An 18,396-nucleotide genomic window follows, 5' to 3' on the forward strand; every position below is an offset into this window, starting at 1 on the left:
GGTTGCTTTTTTCTCCCATGGGTTATGTATGGGCCTGCTTTTGACAAAGTAAATTGTATATTGTACAGAATACGGGTCTTTAGTTATACAGCTGTTTATTATAAGGATCCTTCAGGGGAATGCTCGGCAAGGCGGAGGAAACTATCTGTGGAGGAAACCGTCTGTAAATCACCGCACATGCGCATAAACTAATCTGTTCGAGAGTAGACATGGCGACGTCCCTAATTTGTGGCCGCTTGACAGCTAGCCTAAGAAAATCGGGGACCAGAACGACAATTAACTCTGCATCCAAGGTAAGATTCTTTGGAAAGGGTGGTAAACGACCCCAGCTTCCCGTAGACGGGTCAATTGTTTCTTTGTGCCCTCTGCAACCGGTACAGTTCCCTAAAATCTGACAGGGTCAAATCTGACATTAGCCCGTCGTCTTTGAGTTTCATTTGAGTCGGCTAGGCTAAATAACAAGAGCTAACGCTGGTGCGGTCGACTGGCACCGGTATTCGCCCACTCTGCGCAGTTAATGCGGAATAAAATCGTTTTAGTCTTTAACTATGTAGACACGTTTGTCTGTCATTGTTAAAGACGTTTCCGGCTCTAAATGGATGTGGTCAATGATTTCTTACTGTTATCCAGTGACCTCCAGTAGAGAAAGGATGAATCGCGCTGAGCTGTGCGCCATCGCAGCTGCTGGAATGTCTTGGAAAATTGTGGGTTGAGATCAATTCAGCCTGCCCAACGGCACGAAAGAATGCTTGTTACAGGATCGTCACTACCGACCATGGGTTACCCTGTTGTAAGGGCAATGTTAAGCTGCCAAGTTAAAAATGAGTTGTCAACAATGTGGGCCCCACTGTTCAGACGTCTCATTTGGCTTTCATGGTAGTAATTTCATATTTACACTGCGTCTCAGTCCTCATATGGGGCAAAGTTCACGAGAATCTCCCCAGCTGACTGCTTTGGTTTTTAGATTTTTTTTCATAGCGTTCCCCAATATATTATGACAGTGATTGTGCAACTGCAGTGTCATGGTTTCGTGGCTTTAATCAGACTGCTACCGTGGATGCTTGCTGCTTATATCATCTCACTATCTGCACACACTATTCCATAGCTTGGCTTTATTTTCAAACAAGAAATAATAGTTTTCATTTAAGATTCACAGTTTCTCGTTGAGCAGACGCTTTTACCCAAAGCGATTTACAAGAGATTCAACTTGCAGGCAGCACAAGAGTGCATGCCATGTTAAGTACAGTTAGTGAAGTGCGTGGCAGGTGTAGGGATGCATACAAATCAGCTGGACAACGCTCCAAATCCGCATCATAGTCATGTTTCAAACCATCTATGGATTAAGTTAGACTTAGAAAATGAAAAAGTTTTGGATGTATACATTTGTTTTAAGTTGTGTGTGTTTGCATGCCCCTCTGTTTTATTATCATCACCACTTGCTGTTAAATCTTAGCTTATTTTATGCTTGTTTCTAATACCAGCGGTTGGTTTTTGCTTCATGACATGCAGAACCTTCATACTACCCTACTGGTTTTTATCAGCACGAACACGTTGGTCAGACCACATATTTTCCCTCAGCATTCATGTCATTGTTGTGCAGTTATATTTTTTTGCTCAAACCTGAAAAATGACTTGTGCCATGCAGATGGGCCTAAGCACTTTCTGTGACTGGCTCGTGTGCTGTCATTCTCCACCATCCTCTCTGGCAGGTAACCAGTCGGCATACTGGTTATATTCTTTGCTAAATGTCTGGTTGGTTGTTATGTCATTGAAAGCAGCTGGTGAATTTGGATACACGTTTGCCACTGTGGCTAATAAATGAAATGGTTACACTTCTCTTTTGAAAGCATTTAACAAATCTCCCCCCACCCCACCACCACCACCACCTCTCACAGGTTCTAGGTGGCTCTCCAGGTCTATTTGGTGGCCATGGGAAACAGCAGCAGCCCCCCCACTTCCAGCAGCAGAGAAACCTCTCTCTGCATGAGTACATGAGCATTGGCCTGCTGAAAGAGGCTGGCATCTCAGTGCCAGCAGGCATGGTGGCCAGCTCCTCGGACGAAGCATATGCTGTTGCCAAGAAGATTGGTAAGCTGTGTTAAGACCTCAACGGGTATTAAAGTGTTTTCTGGGTTGAAGTGTATTGTTTGACAAGTACATTTAAAGAATTTAATTTGGTGTGACACTCGCATGACAAGGGACATAATGCTACATTCTGAGTTTATTAAGACTAAGCGCGTCAAAGAATATCTGGAAAAGAGTAAAGCCCAATTTATGCTCCAAATGTCGGCTAGCCGACATAAGAAAATGTGTTGTGTACACGACAGCCCTGGGAGACACAAAAAGTGTTTCTCATGACGTCAAAATTGTCGAGAGACATCTGTCTGCTAGCTGACATTTGGAGTATAAATTAGGCCTAAGAATCAAACAGTATCAATGAAATAAATCAAAAGCCAGGATAATGCCTATTATTGCTAACAGGATGATCTGAACAAATCATGGCATGCACTTTTATGAGTAGATACTGGAATGTAATGGCCACTGCATTTCCAGGGGATAGATTGCAAAAAAAAAAAATATATATTTGCAAATCTGTCGAAGGTAATAAGGAGCAGTAGCTAAGCTCAAAAAGGGTCTGAGACAGATGTTAAAAGTCAGCAGCTTTTATATGAAAACTACCTGTTTGGCTTTCAGGAGTAAAACCATTAATTTCATACACTTGAATTTAATTCCTCATTTGCTCTTCCTGTTGAATTTCTCTTCCTTTTCCGTTTATCAATTCAAACCTAGACGGTGTGTCTAGCCATTGTAGTTGCTGGCACAGTTTCTTTGATGCATATGAGATGGAACTGCCTACCTTTCAGAGCTTTTATTTCTGACATAACATGACCTTTGTGTGTGGGTTTAAAATTGTCCCAGCCAGGGCTTTTCAGAACAACACACACACACACACACACACACACACACACACACACACACACACACACACACACAAACATGTACCAGGTCTAATCTTAGCCTTGTGCTTCAGCGGTATCAGTTGACACTTGCCACAGGTTTCAAACATGGTAAGAAGTTGTCCATATAACTAACCTTTGACACGCTATAGAACAGTGTATCTCAAACTAAGTGTAGGAAAGCTGGGAATTTACCATTTACCACCAACTACTAATGCTATTAATCAGTGATTAGTAAGTCAGTCCACAATACCACTTTGGCAGTTAGCAAACCATCATTTAGAGACTCCATTGTATATAAAAATTATATCTTTTTTATGTCCTAAAAAGTGTGGTTGCCTTGAAAAGCAGTCAAAAAGGAGGTAGATGTTGGGATTTACAAATCACTGTTGTCAATGGAGCTAGTCAGACATCTTCTGTTGACAGATCCTACGGTAGGCCGCACCATTCCACAACCATCCACAGTCTCACTGGGCTGGGCTTGCCATTACTGATCCAGATTCTGTCTGGTAGTTCAAAAACCAATGTACACAAATATAGTTCCAAATAGGAAGTTATTCTGTCCATAGGGGCCCCTGTGATGGCCTGGCGGCCTGTCCAGGGTGTCTCTCATCCTGCTGCCCAATGACTGCTGGGATAGGCTCCGGCATCCCCGCGATCCTGAGAACAGGATAAGTGGTTTGGGTAATGGATGGATGGATGTTGTCAATGGATGAAAAAAACCAGCTTCATGGCCTGACAGCAGAGCCTCTTTCCTTAAGCCTTGTTCTGTGTCCTCATGGTGTGATTTTTGTTCATTGACATTGAAGTTCATTGACATATTTTATACTGAACAGCACGCTGTGAATTAGTTTGAATCCAGTGTCTTGCTCTGGGACACTTCAGTAGATCAAGTGCTCATAGTCACATACATAGGATAACTGTTCCCTACCAATGTTTCTAACGGTTCAACATTACAACATTCAACAGTTTTGTCATTCTTTATTTTCGTCAATTTTTCTATTTTATCATGTATTAATAGCTACAATATGTAATATTTCAGCGTCCCTGAAGCAGACAAGCGAATGTATAGTAAATACCAGTAGGGGTTGCGGGGTTGTTACCAATTGAAAGTATAGTGCTCACGGCCCTCTTCTCCACAGCTTTTCTTTTTAATTGGAAAACACAAGTCAGACTGGCCCAGGGCTTTTCATTGAAAGCCCTCTTAAGGAAGCTCCACATTACATTTTTGATTTGTTGTTTTGATTCATATTGGTGAACAATAGGGTCAGCATTCAGGTAAAAAAATTACACACAGAACCTTTTAAGTGACATATTATTTAGTTGAAAGCTTTAAATTTAAGGCAATGGCTAGAAGGTTTTGCTCTGAACCCACAACCTCAAAGCATGGTCTGATTTAAAAAAGAAAATAATAAAATAAAGCACCTTCCAGTTATATATTTTCTACTGGAGGCAGGTGGTCAAAAGTGACCCCTTAAGTCAATGTGAAATGAAAATTGACTCTGTTCCCTTGTTAGCTCATTTCCCCAGTCATATCATGCACTTATTCAACAACTTATTTAAAAAAAAACAACCCAACATTTCTATTTTTTTTTTTTTACTCATTTTACATCAAAATCCAGTCGCCTTATTTTCATTTACAGCCAAGTTTTGGGGATTGCGTCACCAAGTCTGAGCGGGCGGGCGAGTACCGTTTCAACCAAAAATATCACAAAATGTTCTTCACAATACAGTCAGATGTTGACAGAGCAAATCACATCCCTCTCTATGTTTTGTCTCGCCTGAATATCCTGTTTAACTTAGAAATTCATCACATTCTGCAAGTGAGATCGACTCTGAATGCTGTTTCACGTTGTCCTTAAGAAAATGTATTTTCCTACATTTGACCTACCCAGGTTGGCAGCCACTCAGTCTTGGACGTCCTGCCCAGACCAGTAAACTGACACTGTTACAAGCTTAAGCTTTCTTCGACTGTCGGTTTATGTGTGAAGATGCCAGCAGGGTAGTGTCTCAACCCTTTAAAAAGGAAAGGAATCTCATGTAGTCCCTAAGACCAAAGAGGGAGGGTTGGCTGTTTGCTATTTTTATTTTCTTCACATGGGAGGACTTGGATTCATACTGCTCCACACGTTCACACCTGGGGGCTGCTCAGTGCAACCAGACTCTTCAACTGTCTGCCCCTGAGCAGCTCCATTGCCACTGTTGGTGGATTAATTGCCTTGCTCAGAGGTGCTTCAACAGTGGCGATTGAAAGAGGAGAGCCCACGTTGTTTCCAAGTTGCTGTTCTTTGGAATTGATGACCCTCTAGTCGCAAGATAGTGTCTCTTATCAATATTTTGTCATGAAAATTAAATGCAGAACAGCATGCAAGGACTTGGAAGAAACAGAAGAGAAATAGACTCTCAGACACCATCAGTAGAAAAAGTGGTGTGCTGATAGCTAGCTAGCCAATACTGACTGACTAGAGGATAGTGGTAATTTATCCACTTTGGTCTGTTTGTTAAGATTATCTACACATAGAGGACAATGTTGGTTATTGTTTATGTTCAATGTCAATTATACAACTAAAGATAAGTCAAGAAGACATGATAAATCTCAAATTCATGAAGCAAGTGTTTTTTGGTAGTAGAATGAATAATTGTTAAATATTGGTGCATAGGCATAATGAAACATTTAATTTAGCATATCCACATTTAGTGAAAATGGTCAAGATATTACTTGTAAGATAAATCCTGTGAGATAATATGGTTATTCAGTTAATGTGCAGTAATATTTGGCAAAATAATCTGGATTAGCTTTGTGGCCTTATTCTTGCAGAACCTGTTCTTGCATGCCACCAGCAACTTGGGTTCATGACTTTTGACATTTCTTTCTGTCCATAGTCAACAATATAGCTCATGCCAAGCATCAGACTTTATTTGGATCAGATTCTTTTTGTAGCTCATGCTGTTTGTGCTATTAGGCAGGCTGAGACATGATGTTAAATAATGACAGATTTGTATCTCCCAGTTGCAAAATACAAATGAAACTAACACACTAGGTATCTTCATACAAGCGAAGATAAGTTCCATAAAGCATGGCTATATGTGCTTTATTGGCTCCCTCTCTACAGTGGCTCCTGGTATACTTTAGAATAAACTGTATTTAAAAAAAAGAAAAAGAAAAAAGTCAAGCGTTGAAGGAGCTGGTCCTGAACTACATTTGAGAATTCCTTCACCTCTTTATGGCCCTTGGGAGCCTCTAATCCAGGCAAAAGTTCCCCAGGGCCCAGAGCCTTAACACAGTTCCCAAACAGCCTTCACCTTCCTATTACCCCCACCATCTCTACCACCACTGTCCATTTGCCTCCTGCCTTAAAACCCACCTTTACTCTTTAGCCATTGAGACTCTATAACACGCCTGTTTGTCTTAAATGCATTTTGTAGTTGTTCTTATTCAGCCTTTGTCAGGGAATGTTCGAGGGATAACCCATGCTGACACTGTTTTTTTTTCTTCATGTGTTTGAAATGCAGGAACAGCTTTTTTTCAACTGAAGTCATTTTAAAACTTTTATAAATCTTAAGTCAGCACACAAGTAAGTCAGTAAGAGTTTATTTATATAGCAACTTTTAAAACAAAGTTACAGAATGCTGCGCAAGATACAGATACAGAAAAATAAACCACATACATACATATACAGTTACTATATATAGGAAAGTATAAATTACAGCCAGGGTTGTTAACAGTTGTATAGAAGTCATCATACCCATCAGGAAAATTTTAATTGTGATTATAGGTACTTAATTGACTGCCAACAGCACTAGGTGCAGCTGTTCTATAATTATCAACTTCACATTTAAAACGGAGTCTTGGTGTTAAGCTACCTTAAAACCTTACCACCCTAGTGTGTGTGTGTGTGTGTGTGTGTGTGTGTGTGTGTGTGTGTGTGTGTGTGTGTGTGTGTTAGGTTCCAAGGATCTAGTTGTGAAAGCCCAAGTGCTGGCTGGTGGTAGGGGGAAGGGGACCTTTGAGGGCGGACTAAAAGGAGGCGTGAAGATCGTCTACTCGTAAGTGTTCCAAGTCAGCCATGAACCAGGAAGTAGGCATGTTTTTAAAGGTAAATTCCAATAGGAGTGTAGAGCGTACCTCCACAGATGCGCAAACTAATAAGGCGATCTTCTCGATCCATTAGCCAAGTGTTAATGATTGATTGTTGGCAAGTAAAATGACTTCGGTTACGGGATGAGATTTGGCAAGTGAAACTGCTGTCCGCAGAACTACACAAGGGCATCCATTGCCATGGACAAAATCAGTCATAATAATAATAATGCATTTAATTTAATCAAGCCAACGGCATTTTGTGTTTTTTCATTGCAGAAGGTCTCCTAGTCCCTTTCTCTCCCAGTAGAATAGGGGAGCTATTCAATAGTGGGCCAGATCCAATACATATTAACATAAATCTAATGCTGGCAAAGGTATGACCTACTGAGTTTTTCTCTGATGCTGTTATTTAAAAAGGGAAAAAAACGGTTTCGGAGAGATTAGATCCTACTTTGGGTTCTAAATATCATCATACCATTAAAAGAAACAGCAACTAATACTTGAAAATTGGCCACAGCCTATAATTCACATTGGTGCCATCTGTCTTACTCTGTGTCCCTGTTCCTTACCACGTGTTTTCTGTCCCTCCATCTCCCTTGCACTCTCTCTTTTTCTGGTCCTCTGCCCTGTTCTCTCTCTCTTTCTGCATCCTGTCTTTTTCTGTCTCGCTCCCAGGCCAGAGGAGGCCCGTGACATCTCATCTCAGATGATTGGTCGAAAGTTGTACACAAAGCAGACAGGGGAGGCTGGTCGTATCTGCAACCAGGTTTTCATTTGTGAGCGCAGGTATCCACGCAGGGAGTACTACTTTGCCATTACAATGGAGAGATCCTACCAGGTAGGAGATTACACACACACACACACACACACACACACATAGTGTGTCCTTCTCATTCATGCTCCACACTTCAGTGAATGTGAACATGCATATGCCTGTGTACTGCAAGTTACAAACATGCTCATATACCAGAGCTACATGTCACAATATATAAATCAGTTAGCTTTCATTTTTTGTGATGTCGAAATTGAGACAGCATGGTGATTTCCCCAGAGTTCTATCTATTTCATCTAAGTGGTCAGGTGTTTGTGCTTTAGAATGTCTGTGTTTGGTATTTGAGCATCCACAGCAAGAGGGTCCTTGGTTCAGTTCCAGCCTCTTTTTGTGGAGTTTGCATATTCTCTCCATACTTGTATGGGTGTCCAGAGACTGGCATGTTTGGGGAATTTGAGACTGTAATTTGTTCGAAGGTGTAGATGATGTGTGTTGGCCCTGCGATGGACTTGTGACCTGTCCAGGATGTGTTCTCATCTCCCTCCCAATGTCAACTGGGATAGGCTCCAACCCCCACACCCACACCTACTGCAAACCTGAACGGAACTTAGCCAACATATGCAATGTAGAAACTGTTGGAGGTGATACCAAATTTAGCCGCTAGATGGCATGATAGTATAGGCTATGTTAAAGTATTTATGTTCTTTAGAACCATACCGCTCTATGTGGATGTATTATACTACTACTGAGAGAGAGGTTACCTTTAGGCCAAAGGTTTGATCTCCAAAAGGGACAGCATGTTCTGCTGATTGGTCCTTGAACAAGAAACTTGACTTAACCTATCTACCTTTATTCGTCCCGAATTTGTCAATTTGTTTTGCAGCAAGACAACACAGAGTACAAACAGCAAAAATACATAAATGTTAAATTTAGAAATGGGGGGGAAAAAAACTGAAAAGTTAAAAAGCTGTTCAATGACCCAGTGCATACAAACAAGTTACTTGTATGTCAGCAGTAGATAATAAAAGCCACATAATGAATATCCACCAATATACAGCCAGGTTAGCAAAATGAGACAAGTCAAAAAAGAAATCAAGGAATTATCGCCATCGTTATCATCCTCAATTTTAATCTTTAGTCCCACCATGTCAGCGTCACCTCATCATCCCTTGATTATGAATGGCAACGGCTGTAGTCATAAAGATGTGTTTGTACCTGTTAGTAATGACTAACCCAGCTGCTAACCAGGTCCTTCTGGATAAGCGTGTCAGTTAAGTGGAATGTAATGGAATGAAATCTAAATGTAATTCTGATTTAAATGCAAGTTTTTGTGATAGGGAAAGGTGGGCCATTGATTTGGGACCACTGGCCTCTGGAAGCAGAAGTTTGATGTACACTATTTATACATTGCCCTTAACCCATTTGCCTTTACCTCTGTCCCCCACAGGGTCCCGTGTTGATAGGCAGTTCTCAGGGAGGCGTGAACATCGAAGATGTGGCAGCGGAGAATCCAGACGCCATTGTTAAGGAGCCTATTGACATTGTGGAAGGCATCAAGATGGAGCAGGCTGTCAAGGTAGAAATCAATATTGCCATCTGCCTGTGGTACAAAAGGACCTGGAGGTGTCCTGGCCACTCTGTTAGTACGATAGAACAGTAAAGAGAGAGAGAAAAGGAGTGGGGGCAGAATTAGAAAATGTTTGGATTGTTGATGCAATAAAAGGTTAATGTGCGCTGGGATCAAATCCTTGTTATTTTTACGTACTGATAGAGTGTTGTAATACGGGAGAGAAGAAGGAGTGAGTGATGGAAGGATTGAGTGTGTAGGGCAAGAGGGGAGAAAACCGTGGCTTGAGGATCCAGTCTTCAAGTGCTCTGATGGGGCGTCTGGGTAGCATAGCGATCTATTCCGTTGCCTACCAACACAGTGATTGCCGGTTTGAATCCCTGTTTTACCTCTAGCTTGGTTGGGCGTCCTTACAGACACAGTTGTCTGTGTCTGCGGGTGGGAAGCCGGATGTGGGTATATGTCCTGATTGCTGCACTAGCGCCTCCTCTGGTCAGTTGGGGCGCCTGTTCAGGGAGTAGCGTGATCCTCCCATGCGCTACGTCCCCCTGGTGAAACTCCTCACTGTCAGGTGAAAAGAAGCGGCTGGTGACTCCACATGTATCAGAGGAGGCATGTGGTAGTCTGCAGCCCTCCCTGGATCGGCAAAGGGGGTGGAACAGAGACCGGGACAGCTCGGAAGAGTGGGGTAATTGGCCGGGTACAACTGGGGAGAAAAAAAGGGAAAAATCCCCCCCCCCCCCCAAAAAAGTGCTCTAATTGCTTTACTATTGAGAAACCAACCACTTTGCTTAATTTTCATGCCGGGCTTCAACACAGTCCACTGAAGCTCCCCATTTCAAAAAGGAGATATGTTATGATATGCTTTCTGTTGACTTAAATGATTGCACCGTTGAACTATGTTGAAGCCCAGAGCAAAGATTCAGCAAAGGCCTAAGATTTGCAATACCGAAGTGGTTAGTGAATATTTGGTATGTATGATTCCAAATATCCTAAATACATTTTAGTGAGGTCAGGGTTTAAAAACATTTTAATGAGGTTTAGGTTTAAAATAACTTGAAACTATCCTTTATCCAAGTCACCTAAGGTCAGCAGGGGAGCAATAGTATGCTCTTTTATATGGTAATTTCAAAACGGTATTGGTATTGACAGTGTAAAGTAAATAATACTGGTGTTGCTCTTATGCTTAATGCACGGTAGATACCCACCCATAACAGCAAGATGAGCTCTGTCATCCATTTGTTGTGCACCATCAACCATGTTGTGGGTGTCACTTGTTTTAATGATGAATAATCTGGGAGAATTTACTTTGCTTTTTCCAACCATCAATTGGTATCTACCGTCTGTTACGCAGCTGTTGGTATTAAGCTGTTTTGATCATCGTAGAACTAGGGATGGGTACCAAAACCCACTATTAAACAGGCACTGGTGCTAAATTATTAAAGACCGTAGTATTGATAAGCTGCGGCATTAACAGTTGTGCTATTGGTATTGTAGAAATTTGTACTAAATTTTGTAAAGCTTTACAATACTGATATTTTTTGCTCACTGTATGCCAACCTATTAAAATCGATAAAATACAAGTTTTGATTCATGTGGGGAATAGCTTTTTCCACATAATCTTTGCTTTAGCTATTGAGAAGTCTAAAAAACAAGTTTGAAATTGGCAGTTTATCAGTTTTAATAAAAGTGCAGCTTGCCTTGTAGGCCAAGGGTTCACCACGGCACTCGCCAACAGAACAAAACATATAACCTCTGACAATACTGATCAATTACTGATATATTACCTCTGACAATAATTTTCTGTTCTCACAGGTAGCACAGAAAATGGGTTTTCCCACAGCACTGATAAACGAAGCTGCTGAGAACATGATCAAACTGTACAACGTTTTCATGAAGTATGATGCATCCATGTTGGAGATCAACCCCATGGTGGAGGACTCCTCAGGCATTGGTACATACTCACCCACCTGCTCACTATGATATGTTTCATAAATGGACTGAATTGTTAAAATCAATATTGAGTGCACATTTGGAAAAGATAGATACTAAAGATGAATGTGGCACTGATGAAAAGACAGGAGCTGGAGGTGGCAGAGTTGAAGATGCTAAGATTTTCATTGGGAGTGACGAAGAAGGACAGGATTAGGAATGATTATATTAGAGGGACCATTCAAGTTGGACGGTTTGAAGACAAAGCAAGAGAGACAAGATTGAGATGGCTTGGACATGTGTGGAGGAGAGATGCTGGGTATATTGGGAGAAGGATACTGAATATGGAGCTGCCAGGGAAGAGGAAAAGAGGAAGGCCAAAGAGGAGGTTTATGGATGTGGTGAGGGAAGACATGCAGGTGGCTGGTGTGACAGAGGAAGATGCAGAAGACAGGAAGAAATGGAAACGGATGATCCGCTGTGGCGACCCCTAACGGGAGGAGCCGAAAGTAGTAGTAGTCGTAGATACTAAAGATGAATAAATGTGATAGATTTGGGGGGAGAATCTTCAGAAAATTAATCTTTTGATGGGCACGTTCCATCTTTATATCACATGATTCTGCTATTTTGGCCATTTGGAGCTGACCAGTAAAGCCACAGTCTTGGTCAGCAGCTCAATGAAAGTCTAGTCATTATTGTGGCAGGGCATCTTTCTCTGGTTGTTTCAGGGATTTAGTCCTCAAGTCTTCCAGTCACTGTTTTTAAAATAATGTTTTATAGAGTAGCTAGGGCAGAAATTAAAAGATGGTGCAAAACTACTGGCTATTTATGTCTGCATCTCTGGATGTCGCTCCTTTGCTACTCTGACAGTGATGTGCATGGATGCCAAGATCAACTTCGACTCAAACGCAGCATACCGCCAGAAGAAGGTGTTTGACATGCAGGACTGGACCCAGGAGGACCCCCGGGACCGGCAGGCCGCTAAGGCTGACCTCAACTACATCGGCCTAGATGGAACCATTGGCTGCCTGGGTCAGTACAAATTTATAGTGCTATGTACTTCATCCTACAAAGTGGGAGAAAAAGTGTAACCATGATATTTTGAACACTCAATCAAGTGTTGACTTTTATCCATAATGAGGTATATTGGCTATTTTAATTAAAGATTAACATCTAACCTTTAGCCACATATATGTTAAGCATATTATGGACAACTATTGAAGTTACAAAGCATAATTTTTATTATTATTACATCCAGTCATCTAATACTTTTTGAAGTATTGGAAATGAGAGAACTGAACAGTTAGTTTTTCTAAACACCAGGATGCATTAAGCTGATGGCTTATAGCTTCTTATTAGAAGTTACTGTAATATCAAAAGTTGGTAAACACAGATACTAAAACCTTACTTTGCATTCTAATTCAGTGTGCTTTTTCATTTTCACACCAACGTTCATGCAAGAATAGCCTTCGGCATTCATTGTTTCTCCTTAACCAATGATGGCTGTTGTATTTTGGTGTGAAACTATCAAATTCAGAGAAAATGCGTTAAGTGAATACAATTAGACAAGATGAGACTGTAATTGAACCTGTTAAAAGTAGGAGTTGCTGAATTGACAGGGCCTTGTACTTTTTAGTAAACGGAGCAGGTCTGGCCATGGCCACCATGGACATCATCAAACTCCATGGTGGCACGCCAGCCAACTTCCTGGATGTGGGGGGTGGAGCCACAGCCCACCAGGTGACTGAAGCCTTCAAGCTCATCACCTCCGATAGGAAGGTAAGAACAGAATGGCTGCCTCTTAAGGAAGAAATGTTTTATATTGAAAGATGCTGTGCAGGGCTGGAAAGTTAAGTGGTAACCACAGAAGTGGAAAAGTTAGGCATTAGTGGGATTGTCTGTTTTTTGTTTGGCTAGACTATGAGAGCAGAATACATGTTCTTATAACCGAAAAATCTCAAATTTAATCTCAGAAATATATCTTATGACTTGCCACAATGTCCATAAGCAGCATTTTAAACCCTTACCCGCTCACTATACGAAAGTACCTCTTGATAGGGTTGTGATGTAAAATGCAGAAAAATTCCACTAGAGGATGGTGTTGGGATCAGGTTGGGATCATGGGGACCTGCGCAATGGGGATTACACCTTTATTACCAGCAGTGTTTTGACATTTTATCAGGCAATTTAAATGGCAACCAAACACAGTCTGGGGCAGTGCACCACAGGGAAGAAGGGAACAACTTTATGCTCATGGTGAGGCACGCTGGGAAAAAAATGATCACCAACCGATAATTTTTGCCTGTAAACTTTGGTTGTAACACATTAAATCTGTCGACTTTGGCAGATCACCAGCCAAAGCACCTGGTTGATGTGAGGTGCTTTAGGATGCTCAGCACCAAATCTTTTCAGGTCAAATAGTGAAAGTGGCTGGTGTGTGGTGGCTTACACCTTCTGCTGTGGTCAGTAGATGAGAAGGTAGTTTCTTCACCTGCTGTAAGAACCAGTCCATGACTGTAGTGGTTGGCTGGAGATAAGCACAATGACAGCCAAGTCTATTCACTCTGCCAAAAGTTTTACCAGAAAATGAGCAGGAATAGCAAAGCATTCCCTAGGGGAGGCAGGATTAAGTCAGCAATTATGTTTCACGCTGTGTGTGTGACAACAGCTAAACGTTTTAGTGTTAATGCCACCTACAGTTCTTATCATTGTAATTGGAGGGATGAGGATGAGACTTGCAGTAATGATACGATTATGTATAAACATGTATAATAAATGTAGTTTTGTTGACAAGAATCTGAAGACTTGATTTCAGTCATTCTTGTTTGTTAGATTTATGATACAGCATTTAAATAAGTTTGAGTTTGTAGTTAAAATGTAAGACTATTTTTAGATAAATGTATTTCTATAGAATGTTGAGTATTTTTCAAAAGTCAATGTCGACTATATATAGTCTTTGACTTATCTGTTCTGCTCACCTATAATTATTGAATTAAACAGTTGGGTCAAAAACATACTTACTTTAATTAAGCTTTGTGTACGTAGAGTGGTTGCCACATGAGTGGCATTTTTCTTATACCCATCTGCGTATGTTTTGTCTGACTGGAGGTTTAAAAGGTATATCATGCCTCCGGGTGGCGTGGCAGTCAATACCGTTGCCTACCAAAATGGGGATCACCGGTTCGAATCCCCGTGTTACCTCCGGCTTGGTCTGGCGTCCTTACAGACACGATTGGCTGTGTCTGCGGGTGGGAAGCCGGATGTGAGTGTGTCCTGGTCGCTGCACTAGCGCCTCCTCTGGTCGGTTGGGGCACCTCTTCAGGAGGGAGGGGGAACTGGGGGGAATAGCGTGATCCTCCTACGCGCTATGTCCCCCTGACGAAACTCCTCACTGCCAGGTGAAAAGAAGCGGCTGGCGACTCGGAAGAGGCATGTGGTAGTCTGCAGCACAGAGAGGGTAGAGCAGCAGCTGAGACAGCTCAGAAGAGTGGGATAATTGGCCAGATACAATTAGGGAGAAAAAGGAGGAAAATTCCAATGGGAAAAAAAAGAAAGTATATCATAGGGTGCAGGTAAGGGATAAGCTCTCTCTGCTTCTCTTCTAATGTTGCCACCAGTTTCCGCCATCAGTCACAAACATATCACATCGCTGAGCATAAACTGGAGGTTACAGCCTGTATTCTGCCCCTACAGTTTATGTGGCTGTTGCACTTGGCAGATGCATTCGTTAATTTTTGAAGACATGCACAGACAACACTGAATGGCCGCAGGCTTGTCATGGCAGCCATTTTGTGTAGATGTAGGCATAGTTAAAATAAAGTGTGTTTTTGGCCTTACAGCTCACCCTAATCACACAGTAGGAAGAGTGCGACACTAACACTTCCTGATTGGGGGCCTGTTTTCCTGTGTATAGTGCTAACCCTGTCAGGTGTTTGGTGTTACATTTCTTGTCCAGCATAATGGCTCAAACAAGGATTATATTGATTTGATTCCTAAGGGTTTTGCCAATCCCAAAAATGTTCACACTTACAGCACTGTAAGGCCCTTGAAATAAAAGCATCTGGCAAAGGGTGGAAGTTAAATGTGTTTGCTTCCACACACGTGAAAGCTGCGGCTCTTGTCATATATTCAACAGTTGAATTATATTGTGTGACCTTATGTCGACTGTTCCCCTGCTGGGATAAGCGAAGGTAACCTTATGTTTTTGTCACAATGCCCTGTGTCCTGACGGCGGTGCTCAGGTGCAGGCCATCCTGGTGAACATATTTGGAGGTATCATGAGATGTGATGTCATCGCCCAGGGCATCATCATGGCTGTTACAGACCTGGATCTCAAGATACCCATTGTTGTGCGGTTACAAGGTGGGAGACACGTGTGTACACACACACACACACACACACACACACACACACACACACACACACACACACACACATATGCTTGCACACAGACGTGCACTCACAGCATCTCACTGCTTTGCTACTTATAAACACACACAGCTAAGTAATGCTTAGACGAAGTCCTTACTGTACCTTGTCCCTACTGGTCACAACATAAGATAAGGGGCATGTACTCACACAAACACACACACTACATATGTAAATAAGCATGTCATAATGTGGTATTGTGCATTAATTCTCCCTTATTCTCTGTCTACCTGCCATGCTTTCTTCCCCTACCACATTGTAACAAGCCTCCACACACAAGGCTTTATAAATGGAGTCTTATTTCACTCTGTCGAGATTTTTGAGGTGATAAAGATTACAATAAACGCATACTGAATCACCGCCATGATTCAATTACCACAAGAGCAGAGATGCACGTCAAGGAAGTTGGTACACACACACATGCACAGACCACTGCACGTTGTTCATTGCCTACAGTTAGACTGGGTTGACAGAATGTCTTCCAGTCAGCTGCTGGAAACAGGGCACAAGTTAGGTCTGTTCTGTTTGAAGCTCTCCTCTGCAACGTCTGGGTCCTGGAGGGAGGAAATGATGGAGCCAAGTGAACCGTCTCTTTATTTATTTACTTTTTTTTCATTTTGACCTCTGTGTGTGTGTGTGTGTGTGTATGTGTGTGTGTGTGAATGTCTCAAAGTGTAGAATTTTAGCCCTTCGGTCTCAAGTTTCTTAATTCAATTAGCACATTGATGATTTTTATGTGTGATTTAGCTCAGATTCTGGGCCAAATGGTTTATCAAAATACACTTTGCCACACTTACAAATGATTTGCATTTGTCCAGAAAGCTTTTAATTCAAAAATAAGTTTGTTGTCTGTCTTCAATAGAACTGTCCCGAATACCCTTTGGACTTTGATTATTCAGCAGCAAGTATTTGAAGGTATTTGAAGCTTTGCTTCGAGTGGCCAACGACGCCCAACTGTGCAATAATCACATTAAATGAATTACAGTCTTAGACTATAACAACTAAATTGCTCATATGTTTACTGTTATTATTATTTGTGTCTTTATCACATGCTATCATTAGGCTGTTATTGTAATGAATTATTATGCTATTGAGAGACAAAGGCAAAATCGGCATGCTGCGTTCACATGGGCAGTGAATGTCATTATTGTAGATGAAAGCAGGACGGTAAAATAGATGACTCTCGCAAATTATCCTGACAACGGCACTGCTGTCCAAAGTTAAAATAGTTAGGTAGCTCTTTTTTATTTCTGCACAAAGTAAAACACAATGTTTGTTAATTATGTGGTGTGTGTGTGTGTGTGTGTGTATATATACTTGCTTCATCTGAGTGCAATGTGCAAATGGTCAAAAACTGAAATTTTTTGACCCAGTGTCCACCACAGTGGACATCATAAAATGGGCTTGTATTTAACTCTTCAAAAAGTTCAGATTCACTAAAATCTCACTGAAAGCATTCCTCAGGGTCTAACTTACAAGAAATAATAAAGCATTTTACTTAAAAAGAATAATAATTTGATGTGATATTATAGGACTTAAGAATCTTTCGTTCATAAAATGTCCAATGCACCTTCTATTTCAGGTTCACAAGGTCCGGTTGTAAAGCTTAGGTTGTCCTCTTGAAGGCACATCAGGGATGTTCATGATAGCATGCACTCAGGAAGATAGAGCGCCACATCTGTAATGTCCACAACCGAGGACACATGCATTGGCTGGGTCTCAAATATAAAACAACCACAAAACAATTTTGTACAATATAATTTTTTTCAGCAAACAATACAACATCACCACACAGCAGCCCATTGTCCTTGACTATTTTTTGCCATTGTACCGGCTCCATCACCCAGTTTGTTGTTTTTCTCGTGCTGTATTGCCAACTCTGTTTACCTTCTCCTGGAAAAAAAAAAGGGAATACTGATTTTGCTGTTGATTAGCATGGCAATGATGGGAGGCTTCGAAGCATTCAGGTCGGCCCAAGTCTTCAGGCTGTTGAGACATACAACCCATATTGAAATGCCATGAATTAAAAAAAATGTTAGGGTTAATACTCCTGTCTGTGCCGCCGAGCAAGGCAATGGAAAGAAGAACTGGAGTTGGTCCCCGGGTGCTGCAGCTGCCCACTGCTCCTATACAATAGGATGGGTTAAAGTAACTGAACAATGACAAAATAAAGTGGCTTCTACTTCTTCTAAAGCCAAATAAAGTGACTCAAACAGGACAAAAGGCCATGTAGGCATGAAGGACATGGTCTGTGTGGACTTTGTGCCCGCTAGCTACATTCCCCTGTGTTTGGGAGACTCACTCATTACTCAGACACACACATGTGCGCACACACACACAGTGTGCATACGCATGCACACACGTGCACAGTGTTAGATGCCGGATAATGTTGGTTTGTTGCAGGGTCGGGGAAAATACACTTCAGTAGACGATCAACCATCATTTGAAGCTCCTTTTTTCACCCCTGAAAGAGCTTGGTGGTGAATCTTTAAAAAAAAAAAATTTTGGAATTCAGAAGCTGTTCCCCTGATTTGACACCTGTTCTGTATTTTGATCCCAGGGACGAGAGTGGATGATGCCAAAGCACTGATTGCTGCCAGCCCACTGAAGATCTTGGCCTGTGACGACCTGGATGAGGCTGCCAAAATGGTATAGTGTT

General features: G+C 41.6%; 1 protein-coding gene across 1 annotated transcript in view; it reads left to right on the plus strand.

The window, feature by feature from the left end:
* Positions 1-209: 209 nt before the first annotated feature.
* sucla2 (succinate-CoA ligase ADP-forming subunit beta) overlaps positions 210-18,396 on the plus strand; it is a 27,510-nt gene continuing 9,323 nt past the window's right edge. The window contains exons 1-10 of the mRNA XM_056289672.1: positions 210-293; positions 1,896-2,088; positions 6,905-7,004; positions 7,714-7,876; positions 9,258-9,386; positions 11,193-11,331; positions 12,180-12,341; positions 12,946-13,088; positions 15,551-15,671; positions 18,298-18,386. Of these exons, the coding sequence (XP_056145647.1) occupies positions 210-293; positions 1,896-2,088; positions 6,905-7,004; positions 7,714-7,876; positions 9,258-9,386; positions 11,193-11,331; positions 12,180-12,341; positions 12,946-13,088; positions 15,551-15,671; positions 18,298-18,386 (1,323 nt within the window). The remainder of the gene's footprint in view (positions 294-1,895; positions 2,089-6,904; positions 7,005-7,713; positions 7,877-9,257; positions 9,387-11,192; positions 11,332-12,179; positions 12,342-12,945; positions 13,089-15,550; positions 15,672-18,297; positions 18,387-18,396) is intronic.

This window comes from Lampris incognitus, chromosome 11 (assembly GCF_029633865.1).
Source record: "Lampris incognitus isolate fLamInc1 chromosome 11, fLamInc1.hap2, whole genome shotgun sequence".
NCBI classification, from domain to species: domain Eukaryota; kingdom Metazoa; phylum Chordata; class Actinopteri; order Lampriformes; family Lampridae; genus Lampris; species Lampris incognitus.